This window comes from Engystomops pustulosus, chromosome 4, assembly GCF_040894005.1.
Source record: "Engystomops pustulosus chromosome 4, aEngPut4.maternal, whole genome shotgun sequence".
NCBI lineage: Eukaryota > Metazoa > Chordata > Amphibia > Anura > Leptodactylidae > Engystomops > Engystomops pustulosus.
Genome location: NC_092414.1, coordinates 129,728,549 through 129,751,475, shown reverse-complemented (window position 1 = coordinate 129,751,475; position 22,927 = coordinate 129,728,549). Strand labels below are relative to the sequence as shown.

The 22,927-nt window shown below is 40.5% G+C and overlaps 1 protein-coding gene across 1 annotated transcript; it reads right to left on the bottom strand.

The window, feature by feature from the left end:
* Positions 1–3,947: 3,947 nt before the first annotated feature.
* GDI2 (GDP dissociation inhibitor 2) lies at positions 3,948–22,403 on the bottom strand. Its single transcript, XM_072147454.1, has 11 exons — positions 22,222–22,403; positions 16,805–16,912; positions 16,549–16,648; positions 16,273–16,407; positions 14,628–14,826; positions 13,607–13,738; positions 7,737–7,836; positions 6,240–6,411; positions 5,985–6,129; positions 5,065–5,119; positions 3,948–4,783 (listed from the first exon to the last, which is right to left on the bottom strand). The coding sequence occupies exons 1-11, from the start codon at positions 22,264–22,266 to the stop codon at positions 4,634–4,636; spliced, it is 1,341 nt and encodes a 446-aa protein (XP_072003555.1). The 5' UTR covers positions 22,267–22,403; the 3' UTR covers positions 3,948–4,633.
* Between the last annotated feature and the right edge of the window lie 524 nt (positions 22,404–22,927).

Below are 22,927 nucleotides of genomic sequence, written 5' to 3'. Positions count from 1 at the left end.
TTTTTTTGTAGATATCATACTTGCCCTTTCTCTAAGATTCTTTATCATAACGGTGTCTGGGGGAAAAGAGTTGGAAAAGGAAAATTCCTAGGTAGCTGCATTTGCTGTTGTTACAGTAGTAGAGCCAGATGACCAAGGGAAGACTTTTGTATTATTTTGTGGTTTATAATGGATGAAGGATTTCAAGTAAATGTGAATAAGAAATGTGTGCTGAATCCTTTTTTGCGTATGAATCAATGAATAAGGAGGTTATGAGGCTATCTTGTGTATATGCATTGACTAATCATTCTACCACATATACGGAAGCACAATTTTATACGTTGTTTTGGTATCCCTTCCTGTGTCCACTTGAGACATTATTACTCAGGACTTTCCCAGGTCTGGATCCAGTAGCAGAAATTGCCAGTGACTCTTGATTAACTGGTTCATCTTTGTCCATCTATCATGTACAGCCAGGATAAATCCTATTAGGGCGTGTTTTTTTTTTTTTCAGTGCAATGATGATTTATTCAGAGTGTGGCATTATAGGCTTTTTTAATTTGATGGTGCAAGCCTTCTTTTAATGCTATATCCCTTAAATCTTCCCCTTTTTGGTATAGCATTTAAGGTGGATTGTAAGTGTGCACTATCTTCATGTCGGAGACTATCACTTGTATCTTTGTAAACATCAGTCTGAATCTCACTTCAACATCCAGAAAAGGAATCAATGTTCTACTATAAGTTAAGTTACTAGTCTGATCAATGCTGTTTAATTTGGTGTGGTAATATGGTGTGTAGTCCCTGTGGCTCATCACTATATACTCTTCCTTCTACCACCCAACAAACAAATTAGCAAAAGTTTACCCACAGACCGCACCCATTGCTCTCCCTTGGAACTCAAAGAAGAAGCAGGCATCAAAAACAAAATTGTTTTAGCATGAACAAGGCATCTATAATAAATTTTTGTGTGCTGGACTTTTATATCTTACCAGGAAATATTTAAGTGTCAAAATCTAGCTGATGTCCTAAACAGAGCGAGCGCTACAATAAATACACTGCTCCATTGGGGATGAGCACACAGCACTGTTCCCTGCATTAGAAGCCTTAGTGTTCCCTTACCTAATGTGTAGGGGTTCCTGGTGAATGACTGCAGCCAAGACCCTGGAACTGGGGCATGGTCTTGTAAAAGGACATGGCATCAATTCCCAGGAAATGTCAATGCACCAAAAATTATGCATATGCACCAACATGTTACCACGCTTCACTGGCATAACCTACACCAGATAATGGTGCAATGTAGACTCAACCTATGCCATATTTATCATCCAGAATCAAGGACACAGATGCTGGTGCAGAAGACAACCCTCTAAGAACTCATCTACAAGGCCATGCACTCACACGCTATTCACCCCCTCCATAGACAGACGTGCAGCCTATGTGCTCAACCGAACGGGAGCCATAGAGGTTAAAGGGGGCCATGATCTGGTTGAAAAACATGCAACCAGATCACGGCCCCCATACCGGCTGTCTAAATGAGGCCTTGGGGCAACTATACATGGTAGAGGAAATCAGCTAGAGCATCAAGACTACACCAATATGAGGTATGATTCAAAAATCGGCACCTAGGTTTTTTTTTTTTTTTTTTTAAATATAAGAACTGTCCCTTTAGTCAGTAGATTTGTCATAATTGTCTGTTGAAGTAAAGCCTAACCAAATCATATTGTAAAATGTATACATTTATGGCAAAAGCCCATACCCTCAAATAAATGAATGAGATAGATTTTTTTTCTTAAAACAATTACAGATACACATTAGCCCTAGTTAAGCTAGAGTGCAACAAACGATAGAAATCTTGATTTAACCATCTTTGGCACAGTGGTTTTGAAGAGTTAGGTTTAAAACTGGCCAGATTTTACAGACTAAATGCCGGACTCCTTACATCATATATCTGATGTTTGGCGTCCCTTCTTACACATAAAAGAGCAGCAAGGTTTATAAACTGCGATCAGGCCAAGCTGCTCTCTGCAGCCCTTAAATTGTTTGAGGCCATCAAAATCAAGCATGATAAAAAACCTAGGACACTTACTCATAATTCCAGGCACCATGACTGTGGTAATCATATGTGTTATCCATGGCCTCCTTCCATTTTAAGGTTTTTTTTTTTTTTTTTTTTTTTAAACTACCCCATCTCCTTTACATTCTTGCTTTATAGACTTACATCGTCTTACCCTTCCCCCTGCTTTCTGAGGTTTGATTCTTATTTTAGATTTCCTTTAACCCATTCATGACTAGGCCATTCACTAAGTCACTAGGCCATTGAGAGAGTATGGAGAGGGCTTATAGGCTGAGCCCTCTCCATACAAGCAGGGTGTTGTGCTGGCACCAATTGCAGGGACAGCCCGAACGCATGGGGGGCCACCATATTGGCTTGGATGGTCACTCCCTGTGACTTCAACCAGCGTGCACCCTCCAATGACATCACATGGGGAGCCGACTAAGTGACATTTTTGATCCAATTGCCCCCATCGTGTTTGATGGCAGCACTTAATGGACGCCAATCAATGCAGGACAGAGAAGTTACCCCACACCCTTTCCACTCCCATGGGACTAGGGACTAGGGACACCATTCTGCACACAGAAAGGTAAACTTTGATCCAACTCTTTTTCGGAAAAAAAAAAAAAATAGTTTTACTATAAAAACTCTTTGGCAACGTGCACATTATTTTCTATGGGGGTGCCAGGACAAGGGCTCCTGATGGCAGGAAAGAATAAATTTAGCGCTTTTATAAGCCAAGTTCGGTTATGAAAAGAAAAAAAGGGGTGAAGAATGACTTCACAGATACAAAGCATCCACATAAATATATAATACATTGATGAGGGGCACACTTCTCTGCAGGTAAGGGCAGAGACACTAGAGTCATTCCCTTCTGCTCACACATCAAACAGCAATTGACTGTAGCTATACCCCCCCCCCCCCCATCTCCTATGAACTAGTTTGTGTAAGAATAATTATTTTGAAGAGACCAAGTCTTTCTACTTTTAAAATGGCCAAATATGCGTTTCCTGTTGCGCTCATTACACTTGTAAATACTCACAATTAAGCACACCACTTCTACAGCTTGTAGATCACTACACAATTTAGAGAGGTTTGTGTTGCCAAGTTTAAAGGACACCTGTCATCAGGTCTGTGTCACTACTACCTGTTGGAGCAGTTTACAAGGATTCCATCACAGCCTTTATCTAGTCATTTCATACATTAATCATAAAATCTATATATTATGTAAATGAGGCTAGTCACATGGTCAGGGGCAGTGATGTCGCCCCTGTTCCCCCTCCCCAAGTCTGTAATGTATAGTAAAGCATTGCTAGTGTTTGTGCTGTATCTGCATCCTCCTAATACACATGTGAGAGGCACAGACAGCTACACAAGTACCTGACGTGTTCTGCTATAACATGGCTGCCTGGAGCCGTTGTATCTCTTCTATACACACACAGGCTGCAGGGGGCGCCAGCACCAGGAAGCACATCATTATACAGCCTCACATCATTACACAGGCTGTCAGTCATGCACTGGGGGAGTGGCTGTGCCTCCCACTCATGAATAAGCCGGACAGCTTGAATATGTTAATGACTCATTGGACATTTCACTGGTCATTTGCATACAGCTTTAGGACCTCATTGCTTAAGTTTACAGGCATATAGAGCAACAATGAAGGGATGGAGGCAATGCTCTCTAATGGCAGTTTATGAAAATATATTTAGATTAGGGGGGTTATTTTGCATGACGGGTTCTCTTTTATGACTGAGTGAAAGTCATTTTACATGTCCAAAGTGTAATGTAACATTATAGAGAATACTGCGCATCACATTACATTAATATGAATGGAGACCTGCCCTTTTGACCCTTCAGCATGTGGCGCCTTTTGAGAACTCATCAAGTTACAGAACGGCAAAAAACACACCATACATGTTTCCACAATTTGGCTTTACTTTGCAGTAGAGGCATTAAATCCCTACATTAAATCAATTTTTGAGAATAGGACTTCGTCAAATCAATACTGCTTTTCTGTTTCACCACATGAGAAAAATCGATGCAAGTGCTGCCTGCACAATACTATTGACATGGTTTGGTAGTTTGGGTAAAACAGATGTCAACAGCCAAACTTTTCAGAGCTGGTGTTAAAGGGTTTAAAACTGCAAGAATAACACACCGGGAACCTCCATGCTGCAGAATCACCCTAACATCTAATACAGCAATGGAGAGCAGGAACTGAGCAGCTGCTCAAAATACTTACAAGCTTCTTACAGAAAATCAGATTAAACTGAGCGGTTACACATTTTATTTAAGCCTGATGTATATATAAAAGAAAAAAAAACTTCATTATACCAGAGCAGAATCTCAATTAAAATAAAGATAAAATGATAGAACTGAGGTCATGAATTTATTCCAACAGCCAGTTCCTTCCCATAAGCTACAAATGGCAGAAAAGATTTGGATTCTGGAGTAGCAGCCTCCTAAGCAGTTACCAGTGCAATATTCTTGAGTTTGTTTTTTACAAAAAGCAGGCCTTGCAATATTGAGTTTCATACAGTGTTCCTAATTTCAATTTTTTTTGTAGTAGATTCAGGATTCTCACAGATGTGGCACGGGTCTTTACTGGTTGTCCCCAAAGATGTCTTCCTTCTTGCGCTTCATCTCTTCAAAATCAAATTCTGATCCGGTCATTCTCTTGTAGATGTCCTTTATGTCATTGCATGTAGTTTCAAAGTGGGTTGTTGCATCATATGTACGAGAAATAAAGATCTGTAGAGAGAAATGTCCATAACAAATCAATGCTGCTGCAACCCCATACCATTTAAAAGGAGTGGTGTCCATTAGACAAGTATTGTGTATGTATTGTTCATATGTGCATGAGTAGTAGTCAGCTAGCGTCAAATGATTAGTGTATCCTATGATTACTACTGCATGCAATTATAATCAATAACTGGAATTATATAGATTCTGAATATACATTTATTTCAGCAGATCATTTGTGGCTATACTATTGTCTATTCATTCTTGCATTCTGGATACTCAAGACTTACCTGACTGTCTGTTCCCAAATCACTTGGAGCATACATATCACAAACACTAACAAACCTAAATGGAGAAGAAAAGCAACAAGTATTAATACAGGATACAAGTGCTGATATTTATTAGTGTGACTAGGATGCACCCAAGCTTTGCACAGTAGGAAAAAGGTCACATTATTTCCTGTGGTCCAAAGCCAGATGCAATATGTAGTCTGAAAAATTAGGTCAACCTCTAGATTGGTAATGAGATTGTAAGCAACAGGTACTGCTAGAGAACTAAAGACATGGAGGGACCATGTAATTCTTTATTAACCATGAATATCTCCTAATACCCTCCTATGTAGAACACCCGTTATTATGGCTTTGAATGCTAATACATGTAACCTATTGTGTCCCCATGGAATACCCGAGGACAAAGCAAAAAAAAAAAAAAAAAAAAAAAAAGAACCACAACCATCTACCACATGGGGAAGAACAACAGATCTATATTCTTGGGATGTGTATCATATCTAATCTACTATAGGCATTACTTTCTACTTTGGTAACACCCCTATTATTAACTTTACTAGTCAGGTCTAAGTGTTTGAGCGGTGTGCCTCTGTTTTTCTGTGTACCATCACTTCTAGCTGCATATATTTTTAAATGTTCTTGGATTTTATGAAGAATACAATTTGTTATTACTTGTTGACACTTCTATAGTCTTTTCATTTTTGGCTTTGTCCTCATGTATTCCATGGGGACACAATAGGTTATAGGTACTGCTAGTCAGATACACTTTGATGTTCAGGAGAATGTGCTCACATTGCCAAAGATTAAAGACATTGGTAATGACCTCAGAGGTGGCGTTATTGCCTTGGCATCCTTAGAGGTTTGGGACCAGCTAATAAGGATGTGAATAGGCAGAACAAAGTGCTTTAACAGCTAATATTTACTTCTGCTCGATGGGCTCCAGGAGATCAAGAGCAGGTCTTATTTCCCCCTCAGGATCATTCGTTTCTACAGTAGTGCTGACTATCGCAATGTATTTTCCTTGTGCAGCCACGTTGTGTGCAGATGAAATCATACACACATAGATATCTAAAGGAAAGAGAAAAACAAAGATATCAAAATGTAAAACTATAGCAACAAGTTGCAAAAAATAAATAATCTACCAAGACTGATAATTACCAGAATAATTCCAATCTTACCAGATTTCCTGTTGACTTGATTCTGAGGAATGATAATTTGACAGGAATTGGCATCATTTGTGTTTTTTATAGGGTGACTCAGGATACAAATTACACGAATAACCTGCCCCACTTTAGTAACACTGTCTGGAGCATAACTGGGGTCACAGATCAGTTGCTTGCATCGGGCAATCTATAAAAAGGAACACTATGTTACAGGTTGGACTTCATAGATCTGCATCTTTTTCCAACAATATCAACTATCAAACTATTATTTACAAAGCATCTAGGTAAAGCAGCATTAAGCCTGCATAAATATGAGCAAAAGAGGAAAGTTCAAGAACAGCACGTTCTACTAAACATCTTCCGGGTAACCCATTAAAAATAGTTTGTGTCACTAGGAAACATACCTTAGTGGGCATTTATCATGGAGCCTCTTAGTATCTAACATCTGGTGTGGCAGGAGGTGGTGGTGGGGTGGGGGGTGGGGTATTAAGATTGGAGCTTTTAATAATTTCGCACCTTGGGTAGATCTTCCATTTAGAGGCAGCAAGCTAAAAATTTAAACCGTGTGCAAATCTGTAACTGCATACCGTTTGTAGGAGGCATACCTCTGTATAGCATGGTTCTCTACGTTTTCTCCCTTGGGTGGGAAATGGATACTGGCTCTAAAGTCCTGCACAGCCAACTTTCTCGCATGCCCTTGTAGCCCACAAGACAAGAAGTTGAACAGAGCTAATAAGCGCTCCGTTGCCATAAGAGGTCCACGGCTGTTTGTGGCCAGAGCAGTATTCTCATTAAAGAGGAATTTCTGAGTGACTGTATCTACACTTCAAAAAAAACACAATCCTGATCTGAAAGATTATATTTTCTTGAACAAGTTATCATCATGGCTATAGGTTCTAGAGATTGTGAGTCGTAAATTCCCTTCCATCCTGTCAGCGTTACAAAAGCAAACAGTCAAGAAAAACTTACAGGAAATTCACCATTAAGGTCAAGCAGATCCAGGCACCATGACTGTGGTAATCCTCATATTTGTTAACCATGGCCTCCATCCTTCTGAAATCAACTATTAAGCTAATGAGCCTGAGGGGCTCTAGCAGATGAGTAGGACATATCCCCCCCCTCCTGCTTGTGTAATCTAGTAGCAGTATTTCAGGGAAGACCTGTTTTGCTCATTGTAACAACCAGTGAAATTACATCACTGAGGGGCTCTGGAAACACCCACCAGAGTCCTTAAGGCTTATTAGCAAAACTTAAGTTGATTTTGGAAGGAAGGCGGCCACGGTGAACAAACAAAATTACCAGTGTCACGATGCCTAGATCTATCTGGTTTATCATGATGGATTCTGATGGTAGATTTTATTTAGGTCCTTACAACAGAAATGGTAATTTTTAGAAACCTCTTTTTCAGTTAAATATCACAAGGTATCCTCACCTAAATCTCCTACTTAATTGAATTGCATTTTTTAAGCTGTTAACAGTACATTACTTTTTATTGTTAAATATTGTGCTTACTTCTCCTTCAGATTTGACACCAACAATTTTTCCATTTTCAATCACCAACTCCTCTATTTGCTTATTTAACATATAAGTTCCTCCATAAATGGCACTTAATCTGTTGTAGAAAATAAGAGTAGAAACAATAACATTTCTGGTAAATTTTACTGTGAATACCACATAATGCAAGACATCATATTTTATGTAAAAGAAAAGAATGGATACTAATATTTTTAAAACGCAATCATTGAAGAATGAAGTTCTGCCATTCTAGGGTAAACCTTGCCTTTTATTTTTGCAAACAGCAAATGGAAAAATTCCTCCTATTATCTTGATACAGAAAAGTATTCAAAACAGTCATTAGACTACATTAGATAATCAGACTGGGTGTTTTAATTCACTGAAAGCAAGTAGAGATCTTTGTTGAAAGGTCCAGTTACAATTCAAACTGCTCCCTCTTCACTTCTATGATCTGACACATCAGCAAATTTTGAGTCTTAAAAAGGAGTCTTCCCATTTTAACAAGTTTTTTGTGTTACTAATCATTTCAATTTTCCAAACACATTCTGTATGAATACCTCAGTTTTATAGATCTCCACTTGCTGTCATTGCATAGAACGCTCGAATGTTTACTTGTATTAGACTGAAATCTTTTCACTGGAAGCAGCATCCACACACCCTTCCAACCACTGACATACACTCACCGGCCACTTTATTAAGTACACCTGTCCAATTGCTCGTTAACACTTAATTTCTAATTAGCCAATCACATGGCGGCAACTCAGTGCATTTAGGCATGTAGACATGGTCTACACCAGGGGTCTCAAACTCGCGGCCCGCGGGACAATATTTTGCGGCCCCCACCTGGAAAAGCACCGCCCGCCGTGTATTCACGGTGGCGGTCGGGTCGCGCTGCATGGAGAGGGCTCACAGGCTGAGCCCTCTCCATAGCCGGTAAGTCTTTGCTGCATATTGCAGCAAAGGCTTACCGGTAACACCCGCGATCGGTGCTAGCACCGATCGCGGGTGCTTTCACAGCGATGGCTGCAGGCAAAGCTGCCGGCAGCCTCAAAAAGTTAGCGGCACATGGGCGCCGCCATCTTACCTGGGATCGCCGCTCCCCCGAGGGCCATTTCGTTTTAGCACATTGTAATGAATGAGGAGGAAAATCCCCATATACTGCCATACTGTAGTATGGCAGTATATGATAGGATCGATCAGACAACCTAGGGTTAAAGTACCCTAGGGAGTCTGAAAAATAGTATAAATAAAAAAAAAAGTGTAAAAAAAAAAAATTCTAATAAAAAAACATTAAATTTCAAATCACCCCCCCTTTCCCTAGAACTGACATAAATATAAATAAACAGTAAAAATCATAAACACATCAGGTATCGACCCGTCCGAAAATGCCCGATCTATCAAAATATGATAACGTTTTTTACAATGCGTTTAACTCCGTTACGGAAAATAGCGCCCAAAGTCGAAAATGGCACTTTTTTGCCATTTTGAAAAATATAAAAAAATCTATAAAAAGTGATCAAAAGGTAGAACAGTCCTAAAAATGATATCATTGAACATATTATCAAATTTCGCAAAAAATGACACCATCCACAGCTCCGTACACCATAGTATAAAAAAGTTATTAGCGCCAGAAGTTGGCAAAATCAAAAAAAATAATTGTACAGGAGGTTTTAATTTTTGTAAATGTATGAAAACATTATAAAACCTATACAAATTTGGTATCCCCTTAATCGTATCGACCCAAAGAATAAAGTAGACATGTCATTTGGGGCGCTCAGTGAATATCCAAGCCCACAAGAAAATGGCGCAAATGCATTTTCATTGCATTTGGAATTTTTTTCCCGCTTCCGAGTACATGGCATGTAATATTTAATACCATCACTATGAAGTGCAATTTGTTACGCAGAAAACAAGCCATCACACAGCTCTTTACGTGTAAAAATAAAAAAGTTATAGATTTTTGAAGGTGGGGAGTGAAAAATGGACATGAAAAAGCAGGAAAGGGCCCGTAACCGGTTAATCCGCTTCCCTCCGGTACTTGAAGATGATGAAGTCGCCGCTCTGAACGCACTTGGTGCAGGTCAAAGCGGCGACTTCATCTTCTTCGATGGGAGGGACACGGGGAGGGATGGAGTGTCCCTGACTGGGCTCAGTGCGGTAGGAGCTTGGGACCCCTCGGTGCACAGGACGCGTTCATAGAGAAAACACGTCTCCCCGCTCAGGGCTTTCCTTGCGCTGGGAGACGCCATGACATTTGAATCTGAATAATGATATTTTGTAAGAGCATTTTGTGTGGAAAACTTGATGCGGCCCAGCCTTACCCAGAATCTACCTCCAGCGGCCCCCAGGTCTACACAATCTCCTGCAGTTCAAACCGAGCATCAGTATGGGGAAGAAAGGTGATTTGAGTGCCTTTGAACGTGGCATGGTTGTTGGTGCCAGAAGGGCTGGTCTGAGTATTTCAGAAACTGCTGATCTACTGGGATTTTCACGCACAACCATCTCCAGGGTTTACAGAGAATGGTCCGAAAAAGAAAAACATCCAGTGAGCGGCAGTTCTGTGGGCGGAAATGCCTTGTTGATGCCAGAGGTCAGAGGAGAATGGGCAGACTGGTTCGAGCTGATAGAAAGGCAACAGTGACTCAAATCGCCATCCGTTACAACCAAGGTAGGCAGAAGAGCATCTCTGAATGCACAGTACGTCGAACTTTGAGGCAGATGGGCTACAGCAGCAGAAGACCACACCGGGTGCCACTCCTTTCAGCTAAGAACAGGAAACTGAGGCTACAATTTGCACAAGTTCATCGAATTTGGACAGTAGAAGATTGGAAAAACGTTGCCTGGTCTGATGAGTCATCCTGCCTTGTATCAACTGTTCAGGCTGGTGGTGGTGGTGTCATGGTGTGGGGAATATTTTCTTGGCACTCTTTGGGCCCCTTGGTACCAATTGAGCATCGTTGCAACGCCACAGCCTACCTGAGTATTGTTGCTGACCATGTCCATTCCTTTATGAGCACAATGTACCCAACATCTGATGGCTACTTTCAGCAGGATAATGCGCCATGTCAAAGCTGGAATCATCTCAGACTGGTTTCTTGAACATGACAATAAGTTCACTGTGGAGGCCATTTGAGTCCAGTCACCAGATCTCAATCCAATAGAGCATCTTTGGGATGTGGTGGAACGGGAGATTCGCATCATGGATGTGCAGCCGACAAATCTGCGGCAACTGTGTGATGCCATCATGTCAATATGGACCAAAATCTCTGAGGAATACTTCCAGCACCTTGTTGAATCTATGCCACGAAGAATTGAGGCAGTTCTGAAGGCAAAAGGGGGTCCAACCCGTTACTAGCATGGTGTACCTAATAAAGTGGCCGGTGAGTGTAGAAGTGGTTACGACAGAGGGGGCGCGCACTGAGTATTGACTGTGCAGCTATCTCCATCCACTGAAAGCAAGCACAGGACACAGGAATGAACGCTTTAAACTAGATACCACAGCCAGGCAGTCCCCGGGTTACGTACAAGATAGGGTCCGGAGGCTTGTTCTTAAGTTGAATTTGTATGCAAGTCGAAACTGTATATTTTATAATTGTAGATTCAGACAAAACTTTAAAAAAAAAAAAAAATTTGGCACCAGTGACATTTGGAGTTTAAACATTTTTTGCTGTAATGGGACCAAGGATTATCAATAAAGCTTCATTACAGACACCTTACAGCTGATTATTGCAATCTAGGACTATAGTATACCATCCAGAGAGCTTCACCAGAGGTCAGAGGGGTCTGTCTGTAATTATGGGTTGTCTGTAAGTCGGGTGTCCTTAAGTAGGGGACCGCCTGTATTACACTAAGCTGTGCCTAGTCAAAGACACATTAATAGATTGGTTTATGGATATATAGTTTTTATTTTTGTTACGGTTGTTTAACACAGAGCTCAATAATATATCTGTGCGAAGCTCAGTTTAAAATTTTCTATTTAAATTTGGGCGCATGTAAATCAATCAATCGCACCAGTCTCTCTAACCGCTTAACGACTTGGCTATTTTGCACCTTCCTGACACAGCCCTTTTATTGAAGTATGACATATCACACTGTAAGTGGTCATAACTTTGGTTTAGCATATCCAAGCGATTGAGATTGTACTTCATGTTGGTTGAGAAATTTAAGCAATATGTTTAGTATTTATAGAAAAAAACAAACAAAACAAAAAAAAACAATATGGCAAAAATTTGGAAAAAAGTTCAATTTAGTTTTATTTTTTTTTAAATTGAGCCAAGTCACCAAAATAACTTGATAAGTAACATTTTCCATATGTAGGCTTTAACGTGGCATCATTGTTCAAGCATCCTTTCCTTTTTTTTTAGGATGTTAGGAGGCTTATAAATTTTGCCCCTACAGGTGTATGATACAATCAGCCCTAAAAAGGAAAAGGGTGAACATTTTCCCATGAAGGTTACTTTTACCCCAAATTTTTTTTAAGCCACAAGGGGTAAGAGATGAAAAAAAAAACCCGAAAATGTGTCAAACTGTTTCTCGAGTGTAGAAGTACCCCACATATAAAATGTTGAATGGGCGCACAGTAGAGGGAAAAAAGGAAGTTGACAGAAAATACTTTACATTTATTTGGAGGACCCCAGTGTTATAAAACCCAAAAAGTGACCTTCATTTTTGTCAGCCACAGTCTAGGTGGCATGGGGGTTGTAGAGGCATTGGCGGCGTTAGCCCTCAACGACCAGGCCTCTTCATTTTTTGCATTTTCACTCCCCACCTTCAAAAATCTATAACTTTTTAAAAATGTTTCCATGTAAAGAGCTGGGCTTGTTGTAACAAATTGCAATTCATAGTGACGGTATTTAATATTACATGACAGGTCCTGGAAATCGGGAGAGGATTTTAACTTTTAGGTGTTTAATTTAATTTTTCTGTTGATGTTGTGTATTGTGGTATATACAAATCTTCTCAACTTTTTGTGCATAAACCTCCACTTTGATGTGAGTTTTATGTAAAAATATATGTTATCGTTGCATTTTCTTTTTAATGTGTTTGTCAAAGTTGCATAATGGTGGTACGGGCTGTCAACTGTTAATCAAAAAAATTGCAATTGCCTGGTTATCTGCCTTAACCCCTTATCACCGACACTAGTTTTCAGCACAAATGACCAGACTCGATTTTTCGAATCTGACATGTATCACGATAATTGTTTAGAACTTTGGAACGCTTTAACATATTCGACACCGGCACCAGCGAGACCTGGAGTTCTGAAATCATCTTCTGACGCGCCGCCATAGAAAGGTGTCGCGTCAGAAGAAGTACCCTTAATGACTGCTGTAAAAAGCCGATAGGGCAGTTATTAAGGGGTTAAGCTTTTTTTGAAGGGGTGCCTTTTATTGCTCTGTTTTGCAAGTTTTTAAAAAATTTCTAGCTGAAAACCAGATTTGTTCCCCCCCCCCCATTTTGATATTATGAGGAACATATTACTAGGAGATATCTGAATTCTATACATGTTCACCTAGTACATTTAGGGGATGTGAAGCCAAATATTTCTGTTTGGGGCACATTTTTTTTGCCGAAGTCAATATTTATGCATTTTATATAAAAGTTTCATGAAGGTGCACAGGTCTAATTTGCAAAGTGTCTTGTTTCGGAAAATATATAGTTTGTTAGGGTTTAGTATAATTCTTCATGCTGTAATTTCCGTTTTATTTGGACTCGTCAAAACTGTAAAAATTTCTCAGGTTAACTCAACAAAATTTCCATAAACGTCTGGCAGTAAAAGGGTTTGAAAGGGGGGAAAAAAAAAAAAGTTCCATCCAATATTCTTGAACACCATTACAGAAAAAAAAAACCCTAATATTAAGGTGCCTTACCTTGCAAATCCCTGTGGCAATTCACCAAGGCCATAGAGTGGATAAAGGTAAGGGCTTTTACCATAACGTGCTAAAGATTCACTATACAGCTTAATCCGGTTTACAGTTTCAAGACATGGCTGTTGTAGATACCTGATGGTGTAAAAAAAAAAAAAAATCAAGATAAAACTTATGCAAAAAAGACTACAGTTTCTGGTATTTTAGCAACCGTTCTTACTGGAGAGGTAATAATGAACCCTATAATAAACATTGTTCAAATCACCTTCACAAACTTTTTATGCTGTCTGAGCAGTGAGATTATGGTAATGTCTATGTATCACTACTAGGCGTCTATAAAAAATGTTTAGTATTGGAAAAATGCTGAATTTTTATCATTTTCCATTTACTTCATAAGTAGAGAGGAAGATTCATCACCAGGTTTTTTTTAGCTCACAATAACATAAGATTAAATAAACAGCCTTAGAGTGTGAATTGTGTCCCGTATCACAAACCAACTGCAGTACACTTTTTACATTCGCATGGATCATGATGCAGAGTCCCTTCTCCAAAAAGCAGCATCATGCGAGTAATTTCTGATGATAAAGTTACTGATCGTTAAACCAAAGCAAATATGTGGCCTCTTTTGGAAACTGCACACCTGTGGGCTTTGCTATTCAGCTCCAATGAGGTGTAAAAAGCTCAGCTACAGTACTATACACACGACAAATGTATTGAGAGATCAGGTGCCTGGTATTCGAGTGTACTTCTCTCCACGCTCCACTTCCCCATGGTCCAGGTTTTTGTCTCCCTGGTTCCTGGCAGAGACATGTCTATATGCTCTGCCCATCTATACTCACTATGATATTGCAAACCAGGGAAGAGGAGAAGTGCTGGAGGCAAGTAGAGACTATTTTTTCTAAAAAGGGGGGGGGGGGGGATGCACTTTTGCGTGCAGATGATCCTTGGACCACTGCAGTAGAAGACAAGGAATAAAGATATGCTGCTCCTCACAAGAGCCCCCTCGGAGGAATTTCACACTCACTCGTCAGTCCTGTACAAAGCCAGAGCATGTCCCGTGAAATCCACAACATCCTGTCCCAAATCGAATTTCTTGTACACTTCTAGCATAGTTGTCTTCTTGGGGTCAACCCCTTCCAGTGTCTTTGGATCATTTTCATTAAAGTTTGCAACAAAGTTTAGAAACTTCTTAAACCGCCGCTTTTCAAACATACCCATCAAACCTTAAGTGAAAAAGTCATTATCAGAATGAGTCAATAATAATAGAATCATCTTCAAAGAGGAAACTTTGCTGTATAGGTCAATCAAAGGTGGTAAAAGGCTCATGCCATTCATTAGGCATAGATAGAAGAATCCCGAGTATAAAATTGTAAGCAATCCACTGAAAGGACAGAAGTTACATACTCAAGTTCATTGATTTCAGTTGTACATTCCCCCACTAACACTGATGGCATCTGATTGGGTCACTCATTTTATACTCTGGACTTCCGGGAAATAAAGACGAATTACTGTATGCACGCCCCCCCATCATAACCCCTCCCATATCAGTGTCTGGAGCAGCATGCAGTTATGGAAGTGGTTATGACAGAGAGTGCAAACTGTAGCCAGGTATGTATAATATGGCTAAATCTCCCATAAAAAGCAGTTAGTCTTGCGCTCACTGGTAATGTTCTTGCCTCTCATATAAAATGATGTAATGGGTTGGGGGACGACATGGTTATTATTTACAAGATTGTAATTTACCCTGTCAGTTGATTGGACTTCCCCAAGGGCTTTCACTTATGAGGTGTCCTTATGGCTCGTTGCTGCTCTGCTAAAATATGATGCAGATTTCATAGACCAGTGCTAGTACAGCAAACTGCTTGGGTATAGTCAATCTGTACATGAGTAACCACACAAAATACATATTCCTGGTATGCAACAACTGTTATATTAAATGTATTGATTCTTTTGATGCCTATTTGGTAACTTGGGGCAAAATAAAAGCCAACTTACCAGATTAAGACCCATTGACACGACTGTCATAAGGACATATTTGGCCACAAATTTGTGTCCCCATAGACAACCAAGTGGCGGTATAATGCCACACCACCATACACGGGGAAGAGATAGAGCATGCTCCATCTTTCCTCATGTGACACTCTTTCCTATGGATAGGAGAGTGGTGAGCGCTGCTCTCCAGCCCAGCTACGGCCGGGAGAGCATATGTTTGTGTAAATGTCTCATGAAAACAGCTGTATATACGTGTAGAAACAGCCCAATGCATTTTAATTCCTGTTTTGTGAATCATACAGTTTTAGAAAAAAAATATAGAGCATTTCCTATTTTCTTATGCACGCCTAATAAAAATCTATGGGAACTTGTAAAATACGGGTTGCATACGGATGTGCACCGTATGCTGCCCTATATATATGCAGTATCCAGGGAAATCAGAACCAGTGGGAGGTAAATTCTGTCAGCCAGCCAATAGTCATCATTTGTCAGTACAGTACAGATACAGTGTTATACGGAACACAGAAATACAGGAGAAATTATGTTCATGTGAATGCAGCCCAAATGAAGGACAATCCACACATAAGCCTTAATTCAACTTCCCATTGATTTATTGTAAAGACAACTAAAGGTTTGTTAAATTATTTTGTTGTTGGGGAGGTGGTCGAGTTACTTACTGGATGCAAGAGCTTCTGTTTCTGTAGAGGGAACCTTGTAGATTTTACCTCCTTTATAGACAAAACTTCCTTCTACTACTTTGAAGTCCAGATAACGGGTGACTTCAGTATAAAGCAACATTTTAACCAACTGGCCTGCAAACACAGCAATATCATAATAAGAAATGCATCTGCACATTGTACAACACTCGTTTTATGGCTCATTTGCTTTCTTATTCTGCCGTTAAACAATTTCCATTACACATCTGATGTAACCCCTAAACACATGTATCTTACCATTAGCCATGAGAAATTTGGGTACTAGATCCACATTCCAGTCACGTCCACGTCCCATGGACTCTGGGGGGCTACCAGGGATATTAAACCTCTTGTACAGCTAAATGGAAACAAATTTCTTAGTGAAAATATATTCTTTCCAGTGTATTATACACCAACATTACTGCAAATACAGGAAGAATATTGGAGAATTTTGATATATACACAGAAATGTGAAGATTGTCAAGTATTTTAAGCAATAGACATTAATTCTTACATCTTCCATGGGAGTAATGGAAGCACTCTCTCCTCCGTAGTAACAGTTGCGATCCATGTGCAACACCTTCTTTCCATTTACTGACATAATTCCTGACAAGATGCATTCCTACAACATAAAAAGAACATGTCATTTGCAGAAAAAGTAAAGAAATGTGAACATATGAATATAAATAGGAATTTATCAAACTGGGGATAGCATGATATTAACCCCTTCCCGCCGAGGCCCTTCAGGCGTGAAAAAAATCCAAAAGTAGTGACATTGGTGGAAAAATTCATTTGCGCCGTTTTCTTATGGGGTTAGATTTTACTGTGGGCCCCAAAAGACACATCTACTTTATTTGTTGGGTCGGTACAGTCATGGGGATACCCAATTTGTGTAGGCTTATAATTTTTTCATACATTTACAAGAATTAAAAGCTCCTGTACAAAATTTAAGTGTACGAGCTTTTGATCACGTTTTATTGAATTTATTTTTCAAAATGGCAAAAAAGTGCCTTCTTTAACTTGGGTGCCATTTTCCGGAAAAACCGCCGTGAAAAACCGCTATTATATTTTGATAGATCAGGCATTTTTGGATGCAGCGATACCTTATGTGTTTAATTTTTACTGTTTATTTATATCAGTTCTAGGGAAATTTTTAGGTTTAATATAATCTTTTTTCTTAACTTTTTTGATTTTACTATTTTTCAGACCCCCTAGGGTACTGTAACCCTAGGTTGTCTGATTGATCCTACCATATACTGCCATACTACATTATGGCAGTATATGGTGATTTTAATCCTCTTTCATTACAATATGCAAATCGCAAGTCTTCAGAAAACCCGAGGCTGTCATGGCAACGCATCTGCACCCCCCGATGACGTCATGTGGAGTGACGATCTTCACCAAGATGGCAGCACCCACGCACCTATATATTGTACATCTCCTAGGGCTTCCTTCAATACAAGATCTCTAAATTTCATATTTAAATATTTTATTGCCCAGAAGGGGATTGAACACATAACCTCCACACTAAATATGTCAGAGATATAAGACAGAGCCTCCATCCACTGGACCATGGGCTTACTGGTGGTCACTGGGATGTTTTTATCTCAGTAGAGCTTCCATGGAGTTACACTGTGACACAAGCTCAATGCACTGGTATATAGAGCGCTGAGCCCTTTCCATAGCTGGTAAGTCTTCGCTTCAAACACTTACCGGTAATAACCGCGATTGGTGCTAGCAAAGCTGGCAGCAGCTTTAAAAAGATGGACGCCACCATCTTGGTGAGGATCGTCACTCCCCGTGACATCATTCCGAAGTCCCAAGGCTGTCTCGTTTTAACCCATTCATTACAATGTGTGATTTGCACATTGTAATGAATGAGGAGGAAAATCCCCATATCCTGTAGTATGGCAGTATATGGTAGGATCAGACAACCTAGTGTTAAAATACCCTGGGGTGATTTGGGTACTGAGCTTATTAACAAGTTTACATACGCGATACACTCATAAAGAGGATACAAAAAAAAAAAACCTGACTCTGCAAGTGAACAAAAAATTTCCTGTTTGTTCCACTAAACAGGTCATCTTAATTAAACTTGTTAATGTCAGCACTAGATGAAAACCCCTCATAACAAGATTAAAAAAGAAGAAGATGGCAAGTTGTCAGATGCACAGATCAGTTTCCTGGCCTCCATCTAATAGGACACAACTCATTGTTGTTATAGCTCTCAAGATAACTGTATAAAATTATGGACATTGCTGCTGATATAGTGCAAAGGTCTTATGATGTGGCCAGGTATGGGGATCCTCTTAATCTCCAGCTCAGTGATTATGACTAAGCCACTGGCCTGCCTGAGAGAAAACTGTATACGTCAGCTTTTGTATGTATACAGCTGCCTGTATTGCAAGAAAGCAATAGCGTTCACGGGCCAAGATAAGTCAAGCAAGGTGCAACTACCAGGAATCTAGGACGGGAGTATCTACTTTAAGGACGCAGGTTCTTTTTCATAATTTTTGCTCCCCACCTTCAAAAAGCCATAACGTTTTTCCCGTGTACTGAGCTATGTGAGGGCTTATTTCTGCATAACAAATTTTACTTATCAGTGACGTTATTTATTATTCTATGCCGTGTATTGGGAAGCTGGAAAAAATTTCAAATGTGATGAAAATAGCAAAAACGTATTTGCGTCACTTTCTTGTGGGCTCAGTTTTTATGACAGACAAATGTGTACTGGAAAAAAAAAATAATTCGACATTTTCTGACGATGACTTTCATGTTACGGTGTATGGAGCTGTGTGAGGTGACGTTTTCATTTCTACCATTTTGATCACTTTTTATTACATTTTTTATGGGAGGTAAAATGGGCGTTTTGGACATTTGGGTGCTATTATCGGTTATGGGGTTTACTGCCAGGAATAACCGTTTTTATATTTTGTATTTACTATTTTTTAGACCCTCTGGGGTACATTAACTCTAGAATGTCTATCATTCCTACCATATACTGCAACACTACTGTCTTGCAGTATATGGCGTTTTTACACAGTGCTCCACACCTCTGCACTGTATACTTACGGCACAGAGCGTGAAGGAGTTAATGGTTGTGCCAAGTGCAGGATTTGTCCATAAGATGGATGGAAACTAGCTTATTGAGGACGAAGTTATTGTATAGGATTAGGACACTGACATGATATCATTAAGAGGTCTATTAAAAAAAAAAAAAAAAAAAAAAACTGCAACACGAGGTTTATCTGACAGAGGGAACTACTGACCAAAATAATCAAAAAAGGTATTAACGGCAGGAATTGGAAGTCTTACTTTCAATAATAGCCAGTAATGGGTAACTTTATTAGAGTGTTTACACAGGGGATTTTGACATGGAGAAAAATACACCTAAGAATTCACAACTTCATTTTACTGGGAGCCAGTTGTTTTCCTTCTATAAGCAGAAAAAAAAACCAAACAAACAAAAACCTAACATAGGCTATATATATGCCAAAAATTCCAAAAGATGTGGGGTAGAAAATAAAAAACAGGCTTGGTTTTTACTGATTTAAATATTCAGCGCTAATGATGTTTAAAGGACATCTACCACCAGGATCAAGGATTGTAAACCAAGCACATCAACATACTGGTGTGCGCCGCCTCCGAAAGCATCTGCTCTTTTAGCTACAAATGCCTTTATTTTAAGAAAAAAAGCTTTCAAAATTATGGTCACACAGGTGATCACTCTCTGTGATACTAACGAGCCGAGCACCTGTGTGACCATGGTCAGATTTCTGTCCACTGGAAGTAAAGAAGCTGGCTGCTGAGGACTATGCGTTGTCCTGCACATAGATCATCAGTATAAGGACAGCTGCACACAAACAGGTCCAGCCTGTGGAAACAGACTCGCAGGTTGGTTGGATTCTACAGACTGCACACAGGGAGTCCTTGCATCAGACAAAAATGCAGTACCGTCACTATTACAGTCCTGGCATTGCAGTTTGGCCAGCAGACAGGAAATCCTTTCATCATATGTATGTTGGATGCAACGACTCCTGTCCTGTGGGATCCGATCAATATACATTTACCTTATATACTCGAGTATAAGCCTAGTTTTTCAGCACAAAAAAAATGTGCTGAAAAACCCAAACTCTGCTTATACTCGAGTCAAAAAAATAAATAAATCAAAACTCGCCTTTCTGGCGTCACCCGTAGATCTTCTGTGCGATCCATCCGGTATTGTTGTGCTGCACGACGGGGAAGGGGGGGGGGGGGGGACTATATACACAGGGGCAGGCAGGCTATATACACAGGGGCAGGGGCAGGCAGGCTATATACACAGGGGAAGGGGCAGGCAGGCTACATACTGGAGAGGCTGTGACCAATGCATTTCCCACCCTCGGCTTATACTCGAGTCAATAGGTTTTCCCAGTTTTTTGTGGTAAAATTAGGGGCCTCGGCTTATACTCGAGTATATACGGTACATGTTTCAGGAACTGAAGCACCAGTTCTATTTTGGGGGGGCAAGAGTAACTATATTTTTAGGCTAGTATTTATCAAGTAAATTTTCTCATCTACAATGAAAGGGAAACTGCCAGATAGTACTACAGATTTACAAAGGATTTTTCCTGTGCATAATGCATCCCGCCAGTAGTTAGCCCATTTCTAAAACTTCTTATTTTATACATAATGGGGCAGACGTGTATTTTAAGTAGCTCCTCACATGAGTAAAATCTAAGTAGCCATTTAACATGCCTGTCGTATTGCCAAAAATGTCACACTTTTCACATAAAAAAATAAAGCACTTCCTGGGACAAGACACTAACAGGGTAATAGATATAAAGCACTATACCTCACCAGATATCACCTTAAAGGGGATGTCCAAAGTTTGAAAATAATAGCAGCTTTCTCCCCAAATCATCTCCTCATGGTCAGCTCTGGCGCTGTTTGAGGAAGGAAATTCATGTTTTTGAATCACCGGACAACCCCTTAAAAGTAACTGTCCTCCCTGCTAATAAAAATTATTATACAAACCCGTGATCAATGTCTCAGCGCTACCGAAATGCCCCTTCGCTAGTTTACTTTGTTAAAATGCTGAAAGATTGGAGTGCTGTTTGTATGTCAGACATGCCACCAATGGGAGTCAGCAACCATTTTACCTACAAAGACAGCGCTTTACCCACAAGTAAACCGGATGATGCGTCATGAGCGCAAAACGGCTGCCATTCCACCCGCCCCACCGTGATCCCCTGTCACTGCTCCCTCCCAAACTCTTTATTGAAATGTCATAACAGACAAAGAAATCCCCAAGATACATAACACATTTTCACCACTGTCACATATACAACAACCAATACGTCAAACAGAAAAACCAATACTTAAACTGCACTCCGATGGGAGTCAGCAAATATTTTAAGACAGAAGAAAGGTGGTTGAATGGGACAATGACATCAGAAGCGGCATTGCAGCAGGCAAGTATACATGATCAATATCTATATGGCCTCACCACTGAAGGAGCAGCAGGGCGGGCGGCCAGGGAGGAGAGAACTAGGGTCCTAATGAAGTAGAATGTATGAACTATCTAGATGTGATCTACATGAACAGCTCAGGGGGAAATAATCCAAAAGAAGCCAAGTCTCACATTAATGGCAGGTCATGTGACCGGCTCTACCCTTAGTACATGACAGTATTACCCATGCCAGTGCAGGCCACGCACAAGGGATACCGGGCGGGAGAAGAGGAAACGCCAAGTCCGGGACATGCAGGAAGTGCATACTACAATGAGGAGAGGACCTGCCCCGCCAGCTACAACCCTACAGCTATGCTAGCGATACATGAGCGGCTTGTGTCCGGGCTCTACAGGCCTTATGAGGGAACTCTCCCCAAGAAGCTAGAGGCCACAAGGCTGGGGTGTGACCCGCTGCAGCCTCTCTCAGGACACATCCTCACCGTCAGGCCGGTCCCCAGCACGATAACGTCGTATTCCTCATTCATGGTGCTCGGTTTCGAGTGACTCGGGCGGCTGTCAGAGAAGAAAAGTGTGAGAGCGCGCTCACAGATTGCGCTTATGGCGGATACGGAAGCGCAGGCAGTGGAGAGGCGGGTGCGCGCACGGACGACCACTCCCTACGCATTCTCGAAAGTCACTAATTAGCCAATCAGAAAGTATAAAAGAGAGGCGTCCAAGGGGCGGACCCCTAGCTTCCACATAGAGACCAGTCACTTCCGGAAACCACTTCCAACCAATGAGTAAAGTGGGCTCCGGATGAATATGGGCGGGGCTGTAGGAGAAGAAGACGCTTCAGGACTGTTGTACCAAAATGTATTTGTGTTTATGGTCGGTCCTCTCATCACCCAGAACGTACTAGCGCCAGGGTTCTCAAACAACCCTCCCACCCCTGACATCATTAAAATAGAGACAATGCGTCCCGAATTAAGCTTAAACAGTCCCCCACCAAATTATATATATCACACACATGCATTTAAGTAAGTGTTCTGCTTATGGAGAGGATGCCAATTAAGATCGCCTTATAGGCGTGTGGAGATTTAACCCCTTATCACTGAGGGCACTTTCACACGTTCCGCTAGCGCCGCGTTCATAACGCAACGCTAGCGCACAGAGTTTGGGACAGAGTTTGGGGCGATCGTATATGTG